Source organism: Salvelinus namaycush, chromosome 3 (genome assembly GCF_016432855.1).
Source record: "Salvelinus namaycush isolate Seneca chromosome 3, SaNama_1.0, whole genome shotgun sequence".
In the NCBI taxonomy this organism is placed as follows: domain Eukaryota; kingdom Metazoa; phylum Chordata; class Actinopteri; order Salmoniformes; family Salmonidae; genus Salvelinus; species Salvelinus namaycush.
In genome coordinates, this window is record NC_052309.1 from 92505814 (window position 1) to 92527809 (window position 21996).

At 41.5% G+C, this 21996-nt stretch overlaps 1 protein-coding gene and 1 pseudogene across 1 annotated transcript; one reads left to right on the plus strand and one right to left on the minus strand.

The window, feature by feature from the left end:
• The window catches only part of LOC120044714, an 11173-nt pseudogene extending 2374 nt beyond the window's left edge, over positions 1-8799 (minus strand).
• An 859-nt stretch (positions 8800-9658) lies between these two features.
• Positions 9659-21791, plus strand: nup85 (nucleoporin 85). Its single transcript, XM_038989393.1, has 19 exons — positions 9659-9826; positions 10093-10186; positions 10298-10454; positions 10654-10724; positions 10818-10861; positions 11084-11153; positions 12094-12215; positions 13250-13384; positions 13528-13650; positions 14869-15000; positions 15137-15243; positions 15484-15567; positions 15875-15940; positions 16224-16375; positions 16627-16744; positions 17571-17671; positions 18736-18887; positions 20817-20912; positions 21587-21791. The coding sequence occupies exons 1-19, from the start codon at positions 9794-9796 to the stop codon at positions 21683-21685; spliced, it is 1956 nt and encodes a 651-aa protein (XP_038845321.1). The 5' UTR covers positions 9659-9793; the 3' UTR covers positions 21686-21791.
• Positions 21792-21996: the final 205 nt, after the last annotated feature.

The window sequence follows — 21996 nt, forward strand, 5'->3', positions numbered from 1 at the left end:
ACTACAGGGGAGTACTATACATCATTCTCACTAATACAGGGAGAGAAACTATACATAATTCTCACTACTACACAGGAGAGAACTGTACATCATTCTCACTACTACAGGAGAAGAACTATACATCATTCTCACTAATACAAGGAGAGAACTGTACATCATTCTCACTACTACAGCAGGAGAGAACTGTACATCATTCTCACTACTACAGCAGGAGAGAACTTACATCATTCTCACTACTACAGGAGAGAACTATCATCATTCTCACTACTACAGCAGGAGAGAACTTTACATCATTCTCACTACTACAGGAGAGAACTGTACATCTTCTCACTACTACAGCAGGAGAGAACTGTACATCATTCTCACTACTACAGCAGGAGAGAACTGTACATCATTCTCACTACTACAGGAGAACTATACATCATTCTCACTACTACAGGAGAGAACTTTACATCATTCTCACTACTACAGGGGAGTACTATACATCATTCTCACTAATACAGGAGGAGAGACTATACATCATTCATCACTACTACAGGAGAGAACATGTACATCATTCTCACTACTACAGGAGAGAACTATACATCATTCTCACTACTACACAGGAGAGAACTGTACATCTTCTCACTACTACAGAGGAGAAGCTGTACATCATTCTCACTACTACAGCAGAGAAACTGTACATCATTCTCACTACTACAGGGAGAGACTATACATCATTCTCACTACTACAACAGGAGAGAACTATACATCATTCTCACTACTACAGCAGGAGAGAACTATACATCATTCTCACTACTACAGCAGGAGAGACCTATACATCATCTCACTACTACAGAGGAGAAACTATACATCATTCTCACTACTACAGCAGGAGAGAATGTACATCATTCTCACTACTACAGCAGGAATATAACTATACATCATTCTCACTACTACAGCAGGAGAGAACTGTACATCATTCTCACTACTACAAGAGGAGAGAACTGTACATCATTCTCACTACTACAGAGGAGAGAACTGTACATCATTCTCACTACTACAGCAGGAGAGAACTGTACATCATTCTCACTACTAACAGGGAGAGAACTATACATCATTCTCACTACTACAGGAGAGAACTGTACATCATTCTCACTACTACAGGGAGTACTATACATCATTCTCACTAATACAGGAAGAGAACTATACATAATCTCACTACTACAGGAGAGAACTGTACATCATTCTCACTACTACAGAGAGAACTATACATCATTCTCACTATACAGGAGAGAACTGTACATCATTCTCACTACTACAGCAGGAGAGAACTGTACATCATTCTCACTACTACAGCAGGAGAGAACTTTACATCATTCTCACACTACAAGGAGAGAACTATACATCATTCCACTACTACAGCAGGAGAGAACTTACATCATTCTCTACTACAGGAGAGAACTTGTACATCTTCTCACTACTACAGCAGGAGAGAAACTTTACATCATTCTCACTACTACAGCAGGAGATAACTTTACATCATTCTCACTGCTACAGCAGGAGAGAACTTTACATCATTCTCACTACTACAGGGGAGAACTTTACATCATTCTCACTACTACAGAGGAGTACTATACATCATTCTCACTACTACAGGAGAGAACTATACATCATTCTCACTACTACAGGAGAGAACTGTACATCATTCTCACTACTACAGGAGAGAACTATACATCATTCTCACTACTACAGGAGAGAACTGTACATCCTTCTCACTACTACAGCAAAGAGCTGTACATCATTCTCACTACTACAGCGGAGAGAACTTACATCATTCTCACTACTACAGGAGAGAACTGTACATCATTCTCACTACTACAGGAGAGAACTATACATCATTCTCACTACTACAGCAGGAGAGAACTATACATCATTCTCACTACTACAGGAGATAACTATACATCAGTCTCACTACTACAGCAGGAGATAACTTTACATCATTCTCACTACTACAGGAGAGAACTTTACATCATTCTCACTACTACAGCAGGAGATAACTTTACATCATTCTCACTACTACAGCAGGAGATAACTTTACATCATTCTCACTACTACAGGAGAGAACTATACATCATTCTCACTACTACAGCAGGAGAGAACTTTACATAATTCTCACTACTACAGGGGAGAACTTTACATCATTCTCACTACTACAGCAGAGATACTTTACATCATTCTCACTACTACAGCAGAGAAACTGTACATCATCTCACTCTACGCGGAGATAACTTTACATCATCTCACTACTACAGCAGGAGAGAACTTTACATCATTCTCACTACTACAGGAGAGAACTTTACATCATTCTCACTATACAGCAGGAGAGAACTTTACATCATTCTCACTACTACAGCAGAGAACTTACATCATCTCACTACACAGCGGAGAGAACTATACTCATTCTCACTACTACAGGAGAGAACTATACATCATTCTCACTAATACAGGGAGAGAACTATACATCATTCTCACTACTCACGGAGAGAACTATACATAATTTCACTATCGAGAGAACTATACATCATTCTCACTACTACAGGAGAGAACTATACACATTCCACTATACAGGAGAGAACTATACATATTTCTCACTACTACAGCGAGAGAACTGACATCATTCTCACTACTACAGGAGAACATACATCATTCTCACTACTACAGGAGAGAACTATACATCATTCTCACTACTACAGCAGGAGAGAACTTTACATCATTCTCACTACTACAGGGGAGAACTTTACATCATTCTCACTACTACAGTAGGAGATAACTTTACATCATTCTCACTACTACAGCAGGAGATAACTTTACATCAGTCTCACTGCTACAGCAGGAGAGAACTTTACATCAGTCTCACTACTACAGCAGGAGAGAACTTTACATCATTCTCACTACTACAGCAGGAGAGAACTTTACATCATTCTCACTACAGCAGGAGAGAACTTTACATCATTCTCACTACTACAGGAGAGAACTTTACATCAGTCTCACTACTACAGCAGGAGAGAACTATACATCATTCTCACTACTACAGGAGAGAACTATACATCATTCTCACTAATACAGGAGAGAACTATACATCATTCTCACTACTCCAGGAGAGAACTATACATCATTTTCACTACTCCAGGAGAGAACTATACATCATTCTCACTACTACAGGAGAGAACTATACATCATTCTCACTACTACAGGAGAGAACTATACATAATTCTCACTACTACAGGAGAGAACTGCACATCATTCTCACTACTACAGGAGAGAACCATACATCATTTTCACTACTACAGGAGAGAACTATACATCATTCTCACTACTACAGCAGGAGAGAACTGTAAATCATTCTCACTACTACAGCAGGAGAGAACTGTACATCATTCTCACTACTACAGGAGAGAACTATACATCATTCTCACTACCACAGGAGAGAACTTTAATAACCTCTTGAGCCTATGGGGGGTGCTATTTCGATCTTGGAAAAATTGGTCTCCAAATTAAACTGCCTAGTACTCAATTCTTGCTCGTACAATATGCATATTATTATTATTATTGGATAGAAAACACTCTCTAGTTTCTAAAACCGTTGGAATTATGTCTCTGAGTGAAACAGAACTCATTCTACAGCACTTTTCCTCCCAGTGAGTGAGATTTCAGAAATCTTGGCCTCTGTTCCCAGGTCAGTTTTTAGGTCCCTGTGAATGCTATGGGGGTACAAACACTGCCTACGCCTTCCTCTAGATGTCAGTAAGTGGTGACAATTTGAATGGAGTCGATTGCGCAATCTGGGACTTTATAAAAGACCAAAGAACGGAAGTACCTTTCTTTTGTTCCCTGCGCTTGACGCACGATGGACGTCGGACTGGCCTCCTTCCAAGCTTTGGTTAGCCAGTAATATTTCTCCGGTCAGTTTTTACTCGTTATAGGTGTTAAAGACATCATAAGGTAGTTAATTTAACCGTTTTATAGCAATTTATATCCGTTTAGTGCGATTTTCTGGCATTTCTTTGTGACGCACTTCAATAGTTGGACACTTTTCCAGTACATGCCGAACGTTAGTGGCCATTTCGACAGGACAAGAGGACATCTTTCGACCAAAGACGTTAGACCGGAGAAAGGATACATTGCCCAAGATTCTGATGGAAGTTCAGCTAATAGTAAGAACTATTTATGATGATAAATCGTTGTTCTGTTGAAAAATGTTAAACGCATATGCCGCCATTTTCTTTGGGGTAGCTTCGCTTTGGCGCACCCTGTATTGCACAGTAAGGATAATTAAAAAAATGTAATTCAGCGATTGCATTAAGAACTAATTTGTCTTTCAATTGCTGTCCACCCTGTATTTTTTAGTCAAGTTTATGATTATTTATTCATTAGACTAGATCACTCTCCAAGATGGCGCCCGACTTTTTCTGGCCAGTTTGGCTACTATCTCATTGTATAACCACGATTTTTGTGGCTAAATATGCACATTTTTGAACAAACTCTATATGTATGTTGTAATATGATGTTACAGGAGTGTCATCTGAAGAATTCTGAGAAGGTTATGAAAAAATATATATATTTTGTGGTGGGATAACGTTACGCTCTCTTTTGCCTTGAATCAATGCTGGGGTAAAGTTTGCACATGTGGTATGCTAATATAACGATTTATTGTGTTTTCGCTGTAAAACACTTAGAAAATCTGAAATATTGTCTGAATTCACAAGATCTGTGTCTTTCCATTGCTATGCGCTGTGTATTTTTAAGAAATGTTTTATGATGAGTAAATTGGTAATACACGTTGCTCTCTGTAGTAATTCTAGTCGCTTTGGGGAGATTTGTGATGGTGGCTGCAATTGTAAACTAGGATTTATACCTGAAATATGCACATTTTTCTAACAAAACCTATGCTTACAATAAATATGTTATCAGACTGTCATCTGATGAGGTTTTTTCTTGGTTAGTGGCTATCAATATCTTTATTTGGTCGAATTGGTGATAGCTACTGGTGGAGAGAAAAAATGGTGGACTAAGAAAAATGGTGTCTTTTGCTAACGTGGTTAGCTAATAGATTTACATATTTTGTGTCTTCCCTGTAAAACATTAAAAAATCAGAAATGATTGCTGGATTCACAAGAAGTGTATCTTTCATCTGGTGTCTTGGACTTGTGATTTAATGATATTTAGATGCTAGTATTTACTTGTGACGCTATGCCAGGCTATGCTAGTCAGCTTTTTTACTGGTGGGGGGTGCTCCCGGATCCGGGTTTGGGAGGAACTAGAAGTTAAATCATTCTCACTACTACAGGGGAGTACTATACATCATTCTCACTAATACAGGAGGAGAGAACTATACATCATTCTCACTACTACAGGAGAGAACTATACATCATTCTCACTACTACAGGAGAGAACTATACATCATTCTCACTACTACAGGAGAGAACTATACATCATTCTCACTACTACAGGAGGAGAGAACTGTACATCATTCTCACTACTACAGGAGAGAACTGCACATCATTCTCACTACTACAGCAGGAGAGAACTATACATCATTCTCACTACTACAGGAGAGAACTATACATCATTCTCACTACTACAGCAGGAGAGAACTGCACATCATTCTCACTACTACAGGAGAGAACTATACATCATTCTCACTACTACAGGAGAGAACTGCACATCATTCTCACTACTACAGGAGAGAACAATACATCATTCTCACTACTACAGGAGAGAACTATACATCATTCTCAATACTACAGCAGGAGAGAACTATAATTCATTCTCACTACTACAGGAGGAGAGAACTGTACATCATTCTCACTACTACAGGAGAGAACTGTACATCATTCTCACTACTACAGCAGGAGATAACTTTACATCATTCTCACTAATACAGCAGGAGATAACTATACATCATTCTCACTACTACAGGAGAGAACTATACATCATTCTCACTACTACAGGAGAGAACTTTAAATCATTCTCACTACTACAGGGGAGTACTATACATCATTCTCACTAATACAGGAGGAGAGAACTATACATCATTCTCACTACTATAGGAGAGAACTGTACATCATTCTCAACTAACTAACAGGAGAGAACTTAACATCATTCTCACTACTACAGCAGGAGAGAACTGTACATCGCAAAAATGAAAAAAACGCAGAGGTGAAAAAAAAAAAAAAAAAAGGAGTCTGAGACACTTTATGAATACTGGCCCTGGCCAAATGTATAGGGTAGAGGTGCTGCTAGTTGCTTATGGCCTCTGTCCAGAAACCACCTCTACGCCCTCGGCGCATTATGCAGATTAAAAGGGACTTGATAGGTATAACCAATATGGTAGTAGCTCAACCTTGCCCTCTGATGCCGCTGCTGATGTTGTGCACTCAGTGGCATCATCATGGTTGCCACGTCAGACTCACCTGTCTCTCGCAGTACGCCTTCATGAGTTTGCTGAGCGGCGTGTGTCTCTTGATCTTGAACTGCACCACCGAGCCGTCCTGTCCCGCCACCTTCAGGTTTATGTGGTCGTTGTTTTCTGTTTTCACTCCCTCCTGATGGACACAACAAACATTGGGGGTGTATTCAGTGAGATGAAATGCAGATACAGTATAAATGTAATGTCTAGAATTACCATCATACCCACTATTACATGTGACAGATAATCAAGTCTGTTAAAAGTCGAATAGTCCACCTAATTTCAGTTTAAGTGACAACAAAAGCAAGTATAGTGTAGAGAATTATTGTACCATTTAAACCGCTGTGAAATATCTTTTCCATAACCAGAAATATAGTATTTTCAGTTGTTTGAAGCTGGTGTACAAAAGTAAAAAAGTAAAAGACGTAAAAACTAAACTTAAGAATGGGAAGCATAGAAATAGCGCACATATAACAGATTTACCACTTCTTAGACTTGCTTTCAATGAGAATGACATATCTATAACTCACATTTCTATGTGAATTTTGTCAGGTCACCCAAAAAGTTACATATTGCAGCTTTAAACATGGCTAGCCCATATAGACAAACACTGAATACAATATATGGTAACCTAGTTGCTTTTAGAAACGCTAGTATTTACACACTAGGGTTGCTGGGAATTAGCTTGCAAAAAACAGAATAGTCCGCCGAAAGCCAGAAGTTAAATAAAATTAACTTTCATCTTACTCTGCCGATTGTCTGTAGGCTTGGACCTTATGTTGGGGGGAATTTGAGAAAAAACAAACATCTAATGGAACGTATAATTAAACAGACTTTCCAAACGTGGATCTGTTATAGACCCATGCAGTTCCTCAGCGAGGTCAGTTCCTCTCTGCTTACCTCATGTCAAAATAAAAGTTCTTGCTTTCTTTTGTGCTGGTATGGCGCAGTGCAGGACTTTTATTTTGACAGGGGAGAGTAATTGGGTCTACAATAGACCCACATTTGGAAATTCTGAATGTTCCATTAGATGTTTTTTTTCAATGTCCCCTCTGCATAAAGACCAGCCCTACAGACAATCAACAGAGTAAGTTGAAATTTTATTTTATTTAACTTCTGGATTCTTGCAGACTATTCAATTTTTTTGCAAGGTAATTCCTAGTAACGCTAGTGTATGAATACTAGCGTTGATAAAAGCAGCTAATGGTAACCTTGCCTGGGACAATCAGATACAAATGTTGCTTGGCTGATACAGTTGATGCAAAGCAAATTATCAGTCAGGTCCCAGGCTAATGGCAACCTTGATATGACCATCATTGATTTTAGGCCAGCAGAAACATTTACACAGAGTTTTTGTCAGCAGTACACTGTCTGAATATAAGCAGTTTCTGAACAGTGAAAATAGACCAAATATTTAAAGTTTTCTAGAACACTTACAAGGGCCTTGGATAGTTCAGCAGTGACATACAAGTTCATCTGTCTTGATTATTATTTACTTGTTCTAAAAGTCATGGCGCTGTGGCAATGTAATGAGGCAAGAAGTGCTTTTGGACAATGTTTAGTCTACCCCTAACCCCAGAGTGGAATGTATCATGCTGACTACAGGATAGGTGCTTTTCACATTCTAGAATTCATCCAAATGAGGACACATATTAAACATGTATGTGTCAAACATCTGATCATTGGTCAACACACACACATGATTGATGCATTTCAAAATATTGATCATACTTTTACACATGAAAACACATAGGAGTAAAACATGGTTTTTAACACTGTCTCAGTCACACCATTTCACTCATTTGTAACATGCTGTGATAGCTGGCTCCATAAGCAGCAGATGAGAGGGACCCTTGCTGTAGCCATGAATGAATGTAACAAGTTTGTAACTGAAGAAATTGACAAAGTGATGATTGATACAACCGCTTGGATCTGAACTGAGTTTGTCAGATTACTTTTGCAAATAGAAAAGATTAAGAACTGATGAGAGTGCATGCATTGCTTACTGTCATGTTCAGCTAACAAACGCTAGTTGGCTGCGAATCAAGCAGCAAGCCACGCGCCCATGCAGGCGCGTGCACAGGTCTTCCGGTGTCTCCAATGGAGTACTTGCATTTTCAAAACTTGAGTCTACTAAGATCTCAAGTAAGGAAATATTACATGTACATTTTCCTTAGTTCCATTTGAGTTATGTATGTGAAAAAATGTGATGAGATGTAAGCATATTTTCAAGCAACTCACCTTGGGTTTCTCGTCAGCCATGGTTACTCTATTTGCGCTTCTCTACGCCGCCACACAACGAATAGACGTGTACGCGCACGTACCCGCTCCCGATTAAAATACCGGCCTTACGTGCGCGATCACAAACACATGCTCGTGCCCTATACTTCACATTCATTGGCCAACGTTGGTCACAGGGTAAGATGTTGAGCGCTGGCAGAGGGCGGGAATGTCGTAATGCGCGTTTCTGTAACACGTGCACGCGCATTTATAATACGTTCTCTTTTGTTTTGTTTTATGAAAATATTCACCGAAAACGTCCTAATGCTTTGATGTTAACAGTGCCATTGCTGTACATTTGCTCAATAAAAATCTGGTTATTTAAGAAAGTGTACTGAAGGGTCAATGTTTGGGAATTTAAACCATTCTGGAATTTTGTCATGGAAGAGAGGACTGATCCTCAGTAGCCATCTTGTTTTTATAGACCATAACATTCAGCCAACAAATGATGCTGTACCACAGATGGAACAATGAAATATTTGGTTGTACAGTACTTGTACCAAAATAGAGATGATCCAGCAAGAAACTAATGTTGCCCACACAGTATTGGATGGATGTTGATAAAGTCCAGAATGGTGCAACATTGTAAAAATCCCATATTTGCCTATTATGCCATTGGAAATAGCCTAAATGTTATAAGGAACATTTCATTAGACAATTCATTATTACTCAAATCTGCACATTGGGGTAAATAAATAACTGTTTGCATCTGGTGGCCATTAGTTCTTACCACTTTGAGCAAATTAGTACCAAAACATTATGATTGGTAGATATTGGTATAAATTGATTTTATTCATTGGAATAATATATTCTCATGGTGACATTACTTGTCAAATTGACAACTGACTAATTGTGTCCCCTTTAGTGCAAGCTTGCATTTCTAGTCAGGCACGACACAGAATTCCTATGACATCAGACATGCGCACGCTTTGGGTCCTTCAGCTGAACGTTTGAAGCGCCTAATTTCTGTGTTATATTATTTGAAATGTCAGTATTTGTATCGCTCGTGGATTAAGTTATATTTATTGATTCGCCTTATTGATTTGATCAAAGTGGGTGGTAATGGAGGAGGTAGATGTGGAGCCAACAACTACTGTAAGTACCGCTCGTGCTCTGTTGTTGTGGAATCCAAATGTGTCTAGGCCAGGCTATGCAGTAACTAGCTGACACTTCATTCAAACGTCTCTGAGCTCAAGTGTCCACAATAATACTGGCAGCACTGCACAATGTTGATTTGTCATTTGTGATGACTGGCTTCAGTGGGTTGAAAGATACTGGCAGCAAGGCAGAATCATCTCTAGACGGTTAACTACCTAGCTATGTCCACATAAATAAACTAACGAGACGTTTCTCTCTTTCAGCCTATCCCTGGGTTCGACAGCAACCAAAAACACTTGGGATTTGTGTGGGGTCCTGGAGATATCCTGGTTTATGAGACCATTTACAAAGCATCAGGTAGATATGAGAGTTGAACATATAACTTGGTAGTAAAGTGACTCATGACTCAAATCATGTCAAAGTACAAAGCATCCTCCTCTAACTCTCTCTCCCTCTGCATCTCTTCAGGTGGATCTGCAGGGGGTTGTCCCTTTGTCCATGAGGTCAGGAAAGATGAGGACATCTATTCCCCTATTTTGCGTAAACTCTTCAATGAGTCCCATCACATCTTTGTTGGTCTGCAGAGGATCAGAGAGGATCTGCCCAGCAAGAACAAGAAACCCCAGTAAGGATGGGATAGACTACTTTCTCTTGTAATTCAAACTAGGGCACTGAGTTTTCCTTTGTCATGTGGTCAGGAAAAACTCCTGGTTCTAAATATAACCAAACAGTGGTGATGATGTGTGTGACTTAATCTCATAGTAATCTAAATGTTTTGCATTATAATGGGTATACTCGTTTATCAATTTCACTTATTTATTCAGGTTCGTCAGTATTAGCAAGAACTACAGGTCTGTGATTCGAGCATGCATGGAGGAACTCCAGCAAGTCGCAGGTATAGTATATGGCAACATTTCAACAATCATATGTTTATCTATGCAGTTCATAGACAGACTTAAGTAACATGCTATTTCCCCTCACTTTGCAGTTTCTACACAAGATGCAGCGTTGGCTACACAGTATGGAAATCAGGTAGAGTACATGTCTGTGCCTATTCAGTTCGACTAACCACTTACCCTCGTGTCAAGAGAACATAACCCAAGTAATATAACATTGAATCAGCAAACGTGAGAAAAGTATCTTGAATCAACGATGAAGATGAACACCTTTGTAATGTTATACACTAAAACAGTCTATGAGTTGTATCATAATGATTCCCTTGGCCCGACTCTTCTATCCTGTGTTTCATAATAGGTGTCAATCCTGCTGGCAGTAGAGCTGATCTGGAATCTTTGTGAAGTGTTGTTCATCGATGCAGCTCCAGGTAGAGTTTATATTTTGTGTGTCGACGTTGCTTTGGACACAGAAGCATCCTCTAGGTGTGAACCATAGAGCTAGATAGAAGACTCATCTTTGTGTCTGTGTAGCATGGGCAGCACCATTGAGGCTATCTCCATTTTAAAGTAACCCATTTTCTACTTTTTCATTGGCTGATTGCTCCTACAGGGGTTGTTGCGTTAACGCAGGATTCTGCATTTTTCATACAGATCTAAAATGCTTTGTATTGTAAATTCTGCTAGGCTTCAGTTAGGGTTTGCGCAAATAATCATGATTGTAAAATTACACATTTTGTGCTTCAGTTCCACTTCTCCACTTGGATGAAATATATTTGCTCTCGTCATTGGATCATCAGTGCCCTGGCTGATGTGTAGGCTACTTTTCTCCGGTACTTTCTTCCAGTGAAGGTTTTCTCCAGTAGCTAGTTAAAATGCAATATTAACTTCAAGCTAAACATTAGAAATATGATGGCAATGCATTGTTTATGCAAAATATACTTTGCTTTTTTATTGTAGGCTAATTTATTTATGTCTGGCTGCTAGCCAAATAGCGTTGCACTTCTGTTGTCAGCTGATGAAAACGATTTTGCACTAATGTATTTTGTGTAAAGAAACTACAGTTGCAAGCCCCTGATCACTCTAGTGAAGCCAAAAAACACTGTTGACTTTCAATATGAAACGCAGGTTAAATGGTTAAAAACGCAGATTTTTTTTATGGTCTGAGTTTTGAAAATGCTGATTCCTGAAAGCTAACACGACCCCTGTCCAAACTCGTATGAATCCCCACCCAGTTGACTACTTTAAAAGGGTGGAAGCCCTCATTGTACACGCTAAAAGGGGTTATATCCATAATGAGTCATCTATCTCTATGGTGTGAACAGAACATTAATATATTCTGCAACCTGTTTTTTGTATGTGGCCCTCCAGCTGGCTCCCTTGTGCTCCACCTCCTCGACTGGGTTAGGCTGCACAAGGCTGACGTGGATGAGAAGGCCAGGGAGGTGCTGGCGAGTGAGAGCCCCGCAGAGCACCAGGCCTACTGGGACGTGGTACGTACACATACACAACTCTCCTGTCTTTCTCTGCCTTTTTAGAACTATTGGCACAGTGCGCACATACGTCAGACCGACTTTTGTCATTGACCGGCTCTACAGTGTGATATTTTACTCACATATGCGCCTAAAAATAGATGTGTGCGAACTGAAAAAGTTATGTATGAACATGTGATTTATAGCGGGGGAAAATTGCTGCTGTAACTATTTTCAAAGTAAACCTGCTGTTTTTGTTTCATAGCTGGTAGCTAATCACACACAGAACTACAGATCCCATATAGCTTTCCCACCTCGAGCAGCAACAGCGCCTGGGGTGCTGTGCGCACTGTGATTGAAGTGCTGAAAGATACATTTTTAGAAGTGCACAGCGTAGAAGTTGGTTGATTTCACCTGAAAGTCTACTAACGTGTGACTTTGTTCTCGTGTTTCTTGGCTATTTACATTGTTTTGTTCACACGCTATGTGGTTTTTCAATGTTAGTTTGAGCTTGCTCAACTGCTAGTAAAGAGACACGTCGGAGAACTCAAAGGGGCAACTGAACATTGTTGTCTCACCTAAATTACTTATATTTGAGCGTACATTGTAATTGATTGAGCATGGAACACTCCAAAAAAACGTTTTATTCATAAACTTTTATTAATTTATTTTCATAAAAACACTTCTTCAAATACTTTCATTGTGCTCCGTAATTTTTCTACTTACGAGCACATGTGCTCCTTGTAAAAACTGTCAGCGTAGAGCCCTGTTTGATCAAAACTTCTTTAGTGGATCCTCAAGACCTCCAGTGAAATTGAGGTGAATTTGCCTTTTAAATGGTTCTCCATGATTGCTTCCAATGTGGTTAAAATTAACTCATTGATATACTATGTATTTTATCTGTGCAGACTTTCTTTGCCCAGTTTAACTCCTATAACTTATGTCTATTGTGTAATAACTGCTATTCATATTCATGTTTATTTGTGCACTAGTCTGTATGCAGATATTCTTTCTCCCCTATTGAACCACACTGTCCCCCATCTGTGTGTCTCCAGGTGATCAGCTACGTGCTGCAGGGCCGGATGGACGAGGCCAGGCAGGTCCTGGTGAAACAGGCAACTTTGCAGCCTGCAGCCAGGGCCATGTTCAAGCTGCTGGACAACCTGCTCATGAAGATGCCCATCTTCAATGTACATAGTGCATTTCTATCTGAACGTTTCAACCTCCTGAACAGCACCCAGTTTTAACCACAGAATCAAGTAGAACACGTATATTATATGTATCTCTATGGTTGTAACTCTAGCTCTCTCTCCTCTATGACATCTTACTGTAGCCTGGTGAGACTCAGACCCTGACAGAGTTTGATGTAAAGTGGAGACACTGGCGCGAGGAGGTGGACCGCTGTCTCCAGGACCAGTCCTTTGCCAGCAACCCCCACCTGGAGGACATCTGTAAGGTCAGTGGAACTGCCCTGGCACACTACCTGCATCTGTGTGGTGACAGGTACACACTGAGTGTACAAAACATTAGGAACACTGTCGTAATATTGAGTTGCACCACCTTTTGCCCTCAGAACAGTCTAAATTCATCGGGCCATGGACTCTACAAGGTGTCAAACATTCCACAGGGATGCTGGCCAATGTTGACTCCAATGCTTCCCATAGTTGTCGAAATGTCCTTTGGTTGGTGGACCATTCTTGATACACACAGGAAACTGTTGAGTGTGAAACCCAGTAGTGTTGCAATACTTGACACACTCAATCCAGTGCGCCTGGCACCTATTACCATACCCTGTTCAAAGTCACTTAAATGTTTTGTCTTGCCCATTCACCCCCTGAATGGCACATATACACAATCCATGTTTCAATTGTTTCAAGGCTTAAAAATCCTGTAACCTGTCTCCTCCCCTACATCTACACGGATTGAAGTGGATTTACCAGGTGACATCAATAAGGGATCATAGCTTTCACCTGGTCAGTCTGTCATAGAAAGAGCCTAATGTTTTGTAGTCAGTGTAGCTACCTGTAGTATACAATGTATACCTTAGCCAAAAGGAACTCGCTCTGTACATGTAGAGTCCATTCTTTGGCTCTGTACCTGCATCTGTGTGAGCGTGAACTGTAAAGGAGCTAAAATAATCTCTTGTTGGTGCTGTCTGTCTCTTCCATCTACTATCCATATGTTCCACCTGTTGATTCATTCATCCATGGTTTATCCATACCCTCCTAAATATCCATCCATGGTTTATCCATACCCTCCTAAATATCCATCCATGGTTTATCCATACCCTCCTAAATATCCATCCATGGATTATCCATACCCTCCTAAATGAGTATCCATCCATGGTTTATCCATACCCTCCTAAATATCCATCCATGGTTTATCCATACCATCCTAAATATCCATCCATGGTTTATCCATACCATCCTAAATATCCATCCATGGTTTATCCATACCCTCCTAAATATCCATCCATGGTTTATCCATACCCTCCTAAATATCCATCCATGGTTTATCCATACCCTCCTAAATATCCATCCATGGTTTATCCATACCCTCCTAAATATCCATCCATGGATTATCCATACCCTCCTAAATATCCATCCATGGTTTATCCATACCCTCCTAAATATCCATCCATGGATTATCCATACCATCCTAATTATCCATGTAGATTCTGGTTGGTGATGAGGATGTTCTCCTGGAGCACAAGGAGCTGCTGAGTACCTGGTATCACTTCCTGGTCACCAGACTGCTGTTCTCCCACCCCACTGTCAAGCCCACAGAGCTGCACTACTACGCACAGGTACTTACTACTACACTTCACACTTACTACTACACACTGGTACCTACTACTACGCTATACAGAGTTGCACTAGTATGCCCTGGGACTTACCACAACACTATGAGTAAGTGTCCTGTCCTATGTGTGTGTGTTCCAGTCTAGCATGCACATGTTCCTGGACACGAGGAGTGTCCCAGAGCCCCTGGACAGCATCCTGCTGGCAGCCTTTGAGTTTGACATCCACCAGGTCATCAAGGACTGCAGGTGAGGAGGAGCGTCTATAGACCATAGAAATACAGAAACCAAAGGAATTATATTTCTATGGTATAGAACCCAGGGAGAGTAGCTGTGTTGTTGCTAAGGTAACAGTAACTGCTAATGTGGATAAGATGAAGTAAATGTTGGGGCTAGACACACAATGTGATTTCCCCTCTGTCTCTCATGTAAACTACTGTTCAGTTTCATATGTTGTGATATTTATGACATGTTATTTGTGCTTTCCAGCATTGCTCTCAACAACTGGTGGTTTGTGGGGCATCTGACTGACCTGCTGGACCACTGTAAACTGCTCCAGTCTCACAACCTACAGTAAGTTAAGGACACCACTGTCCCACAAAGGGTTGACATTAACTGCCAATATTGTTCTAATGGTAACATTGATCATAATCATAGAAAGTGAAGTTGGCGTGCTCAGCTCAAATGTTTGTGATAACAGGAATTATTTGGGTGCCGGGTTCAAAGGGCATACACTTGAATAAAGGAAGAACCCACACTCACTGAAATATTTGAATGTGTTTTTTTAGCAGCAGAGGTCAGAACAAACGGAAGTGTTTCGGTGGCAGCCTTTGTCAACGTTGATCATAATAACATGTGTTCTCTGTTTGTGTTGATTTAGTTTTGGCTCAAACCTGAGGGAGTTTCTACTGCTGGAGTACGCCTCAGGACTCTTCACCCATCACAGGTGAGACAGACCCACTAGTCTGGTTAGTATAGATTGGACTATATGCATAACTCCCAGTGCCAACATGTCTGTTTTTCTAATAGATAACTGTCATATATACAATCACGTCTGCAAAACTACACATGCTGAGGTCCACTGTGTTCAGTAGTTATCTTTTATAGAAAGAGTGTTGTCGGCTACGCGTATAGGCCTCTTCCCCTGTTTGACCTCCTCCAGTGCTGCTCCTATTGGATGATCGGTTAAGCTGTGCATGATTAACAAGCTATTTCTCTCTGGTCCTCAGCCTGTGGCAGCTGGCTGTGGACTACTTTGACCACTGTCCAGAGTTTGGCCGTGTGTACCTGGAGCTACAGATCGAGCGTGTTCCTCTGGACACGGAGCGCAAGGCCCTGAAGGTGATCAGGATCTGTGAGCAGAGGCAGATGACTGAACAAGGTAGATATGATGCATATGCATACACGTACGCACGCATACTCACGCGCTCTTATCCAAAACAGTTGTCCATCTTACTCTCATGCATGAAGCTCTCACTGAGACCCACATTCAGTCTCACTCCCTCAATCACAACATGGACACTTACTAAAACACACATGGAAATTACATTCAAACTCCCCCTGATTTCTGTCATGCCTGTTGTGGATATCACCCCCTAACTCTTTGGTATAATGTGTCTCTCTGTGTTGCAGTGAGGAGCATCTGTAAGATCATGGCCAAGAAGGCCCTGAGGAACAACAGACTGGGCTCTGCTCTCTCCTGGAGCATCAGAGCCAAAGATGCTGCCTTCGCCACCCTCATATCAGAGAGGTGCTGTATATCTACAGGTTTTACTGATCCCGACCATGTGACCTGTTCAGGAAAGCTGTGTTTTTTTCCTGAACAGTCGTCGGCCTGTTTTCAATACTTTGAAAATACCTTCTTCCTTCCTCCTTTCCGTGATGTAACCACTGATCTAACATGAGGGGGTTTATGAAAGCTACGTAGTGGAGTCACCACATTAGATCTGGATTTACTTCAAGAAGGGCAGCAAAGATGTCTTCCCATGACATCTGCTCCCACACCACTAGCTACCAGACCACCCTGTAGTCGCTCACTCTCTCGCTCGCTCCCCACCCCCCCGTGGGTTTAACCCAGTCTGTATCCTAGATATACTGTATCTCTGTGGTCTGTATCCTAGATATACTGTATCTCTGTGGTCTGTATCCTAGATATACTGTATCTCTGTGGTCTATAGATGTATCTCTATGGTCTGTATCCTAGATATACTGTATCTCTGTGGTCTGTATCCTAGATATACTGTATCTCTGTGGTCTATAGATGTATCTCTATGGTCTGTATCCTAGATATACTGTATCTCTGTGGTCTGTATCCTAGATATACTGTATCTCTATGGTCTGTATCCTAGATATACTGTATCTCTGTGGTCTATAGATGTATCTCTATGGTCTGTATCCTAGATATACTGTATCTCTGTGGTCTGTATCCTAGATATACTGTATCTCTATGGTCTGTATCCTAGATATACTGTATCTCTGTGGTCTGTATCCTAGATATACTGTATCTCTGTGGTCTGTATCCTAGATATACTGTATCTCTGTGGTCTATAGATGTATCTCTATGGTCTGTATCTCAGGTTTCTCCAGGACTACTGCGCCAAAGGGACCTTCTCTGATCTGGACCTGATTGACAACCTGGGTCCAGCCATGCTGCTCAGTGACAGGCTTACTTTTCTAGGTATGGGGTGCAGACGTGTACATACACAGACATGAAGCACTGTGAACACACACAAGCAAACACTCCTTGGCAGGGCTCTAAGCTGACCTGTTTTACAAGGAGCACGTGTGCGCCTAAGTTGAAAAATATAGGAGCACACAAAGAAATTCAGGAGCACAAATCAAAATATATTTGAGGGAATAAAGTTAGAATCATACGTTTTTCTAGGCACGCTGGTGCTCCTCAATTAAAATTCCAGGTCGCACAGCAAAATATTTAGGCACATATGCAAGTAAAATGGTCGCACTGTAGAGCCCTGCTTGGTGTTGCATGTTAACTTGACATTCAGTCAGCCACATATCACTCACATGCGCGCGCACACACACACTGGATCAGACCCATAATGTATTTTGTCCTTTCTATTAGATGATTTACTCACACATAGGAGAAAAGTGGTCCATATAAGGCTGCAGTCTGTGGCCTAATGCTGTTGTAACAGCTGATGATAACCTACAGCTGGGGAAAATGTAACGTGAGTGTAATGTCTCACTTTACAATTAGTCACTCATGAAGGCAGAACTAACTGTTCATTGACTATGATGTATATCATGTTATCTTGTTCTTAAACAATCAAGTGGAACCACAGTGTATTTACATTTAGGCCATACAAGTTCTACCAGTGCTGTAGCGAGTAGAATGAGAATACAATTCTACAGTGACCATGTTGGGTGTCCCAACTGGCATCATGTGTGATTGATAGATGGTTCTCACATCATTTCTGTGAATTCGGTGCACTTCTCAGTGTTCTATACTGAAACCGTGGCAAATACATTTTACACCATACTATGTCATTGATACTGTGTCTGTGTAACCAATGATGCCAATGAGAGAGCATCATGTGATTGTATCCATTTGTTCATTCTGTTCCCCTCCTGTCCTGGGTCATATTCATTGGGCACCATTTACGGAAGGAAACAGGATGGACTACCTGAACTTGTCCAATCAGAAATGCGCATTACCGCTTTCTGTAGAGAAACAGTTTTTGCTACGCTTTGCCTTGATGAATGTGATCCTGTTGTCTGCAGGGAAGTACCGTGAGTTCCATCGGCTGTACGGCGAGAAGCGTTTCTCTGACGCCGCCAAGCTCCTCCTCTCCCTGATGACGGCCAAGATCGCCCCACGTTCCTTCTGGATGACTCTGCTGACCGACGCCCTGCCCCTGCTGGAGCAGAAAGAGGTCAACTGGCCCACAGCATTAACTTCCATCCTTGAGTTAACGTTGAAATTAACTTCTACTTACCTAGTGTATAGCATATTCCATAGATTGAATTTCCCTTTTTTTGGTTTACTAACTAAATATGAACGGCAACACATCTTTGTAATCTTAAAGAAAATAAATGAATGGCATATTATATATACACTGCTCAAAAAAATAAAGGGAACACTTAAACAACACAATGTAACTCCAAGTCAATCACACTTCTGTGAAATCAAACTGTCCACTTAGGAAGCAACACTGATTGACAATAAATTTCACATGCTGTTGTGCAAATGGAATAGACAAAAGGTGGAAATTATAGGCAATTAGCCAGACACCCCCAATAAAGGAGTGATTCTGCAGGTGGTGACCACAGACCACTTCTCAGTTCCTATGCTTCCTGGCTGATGTTTTGGTCACTTTTGAATGCTGGCGGTGCTCTCACTCTAGTGGTAGCACGAGACCGAGTCTACAACCCACACAAGTGGCTCAGGTAGTGCAGCTCATCCAGGATGGCACATCAATGCGAGCTGTGCCAAGAAGGTTTGCTGTGTCTGTCAGCGTAGTGTCCAGAGCATGGAGGCGCTACCAGGAGACAGGCCAGTACATCAGGAGACGTGGAGGAGGCCGTAGGAGGGCAACAACCCAGCAGCAGGACCGCTACCTCCGCCTTTGAGCAGGAGGAGCACTGCCAGAGCCCTGCAAAATGACCTCCAGCAGGCCACAAATGTGCATGTGTCTGCTCAAACGGTCAGAAACAGACTCCATGAGGGTGGTATGAGGGCCCGACGTCCACAGGTGGGGGTTGTGCTTACAACCCAACACCGTGCAGGACGTTTGGCATTTGCCAGAGAACACCAAGATTGGCAAATTCGCCACTGGCGCCCTGTGCTCTTCACAGATGAAAGCAGGTTCACACTGAGCACATGTGACAGACGTGACAGAGTCTGGAGACGCCGTGGAGAACGTTCTGCTGCCTGCAACATCCTCCAGCATGACCGGTTTGGCGGTGGGTCAGTCATGGTGTGGGGTGGCATTTCTTTGTGGGGCCGCACAGCCCTCCATGTGCTCGCCAGAGGTAGCCTGACTGCCATTAGGTACCGAGATGAGATCCTCAGAGCCCTTGTGAGACCATATGCTGACACATGCACATTTGTGGCCTGCTGGAGGTCATTTTGCAGGGCTCTGGCAGTGCTCCTCCTTGCACAAAGGCGGAGGTAGCGGTCCTGCTGCTGGGTTGTTGCCCTCCTACGGCCTCCTCCACGTCTCCTGATGTACTGGCCTGTCTCCTGGTAGCGCCTCCATGCTCTAGACACTACGCTGACAGACACAGCAAACCTTCTTGGCACAGCTCGCATTGATGTGCCATCCTGGATGAGCTGCACTACCTGAGCCACTTGTGTGGGTTGTAGACTCGGTCTCGTGCTACCACTAGAGTGAGAGCACCGCCAGCATTCAAAAGTGACCAAAACATCAGCCAGGAAGCATAGGAACTGAGAAGTGGTCTGTGGTCACCACCTGCAGAATCACTCCTTTATTGGGGGTGTCTGGCTAATTGCCTATAATTTCCACCTTTTGTCTATTCCATTTGCACAACAGCATGTGAAATTTATTGTCAATCAGTGTTGCTTCCTAAGTGGACAGTTTGATTTCACAGAAGTGTGATTGACTTGGAGTTACATTGTGTTGTTTAAGTGTTCCCTTTATTTTTTTGAGCAGTGTATATTATATTTTCTAAATATTTAAATTAAGATATCGCCTTACCTTATTGATTCCTATCAGATCTGTATCTCTGAATATATGCTCTTACCTTTGTCTTTGGAAGGTAGTTTTGTAGATGTTGCCTCTTTTAGGCTAATAGCCTTTTGTTGCAGTCAGTTGCTCATCTCTGGGCTTGTCCTCTTGCAGGTGATCTTCTCTGCTGATCAAACTCATGAGCTGATGTTCTGTCTGGAGGAGCTGACCTCAGAGAAGAGTGTTCCCAACCCAGACAGACCCATGCAGGTACTGGGTTACACCCCCCCTTACCCTCTATCTAATGTCTGTTTCCCTTTCAATCTCCTAATGCACTGTTTTATAATATGCTCTAATCTCTACAGTTGCTTAGCCCGGGGTTAGCAACTGTTCACACTGTACTAAGATCCTCCTTAGCCTGGGTTAAGCAACTGTTCACACTGCACTAAGAGCTTCCTTAGCCCACGGCTAATCAACTATTCACACTTGCACATTCTAAAATGGGTTAACACCAACCTTAGCCCAGGGCTAAGCTGGCCCTGCTCCAGAGAGGGGTTAGCACAGACTTTTCATGGCTAGCCAATCGCACAGTTCCATTTTCACCTAATTTTAATATTTTATTCCAGAAAAAGTGACTGTTGGTTTCATTAACATCAAGTATTATATAATTATGAGAAGGGGTTACCAAGAACATTTTCCAAAGGGGTTAATTCAAGGTAGAAAGTAGTAGTAGGAGCACTCAACAACAAAAAATCTCTTGAATGCTCCTTTCTACTTCGAATTAGTTCTTTGAAGTTTATGGTAAGCTCTTGTCATGATTTTTGTCATTGTTGTTTAGCAGCCCTCCTTTCCTGTTTGCTGAAGCATTACATCAGATTGAATATGGAATCACTAAAAACATTCTGATAAGGATCCATTAAATGTGTTTCCCTGTGCGTTTTCAGGATGAGGACATCGAGACGACCAAGATTGAGCTCCTGCGGCTAGCGCTAGCCCGTAACCTGGCCATGGCCATAGTGAAGGAGGGGACAGTGGAAGTTTGACCAACACTTAAAGACGAGCACTTATCTTTTTATACTGTACATAAAACAAATCAAGTCTGATCAAAATGTGCTATTTGATAATAAAGAAATGTTTTCATTATTTGAATTTGGTTCTGTGGAAATGCTTGACATGAACACTGGCCTGGATTCAAATGTGCATTGTCAACAATGTGCCTTTTTTTTTAAGGAAATTTCCCTGACATTCGCTGAGATCAAATTCACAGTAAACGCTGTGGATGTCGGCACAAGTATGACCTTTAAGTCAACTTGATTTACTAGCCTACGGTATGAATAGAACAACAAAGACGAGT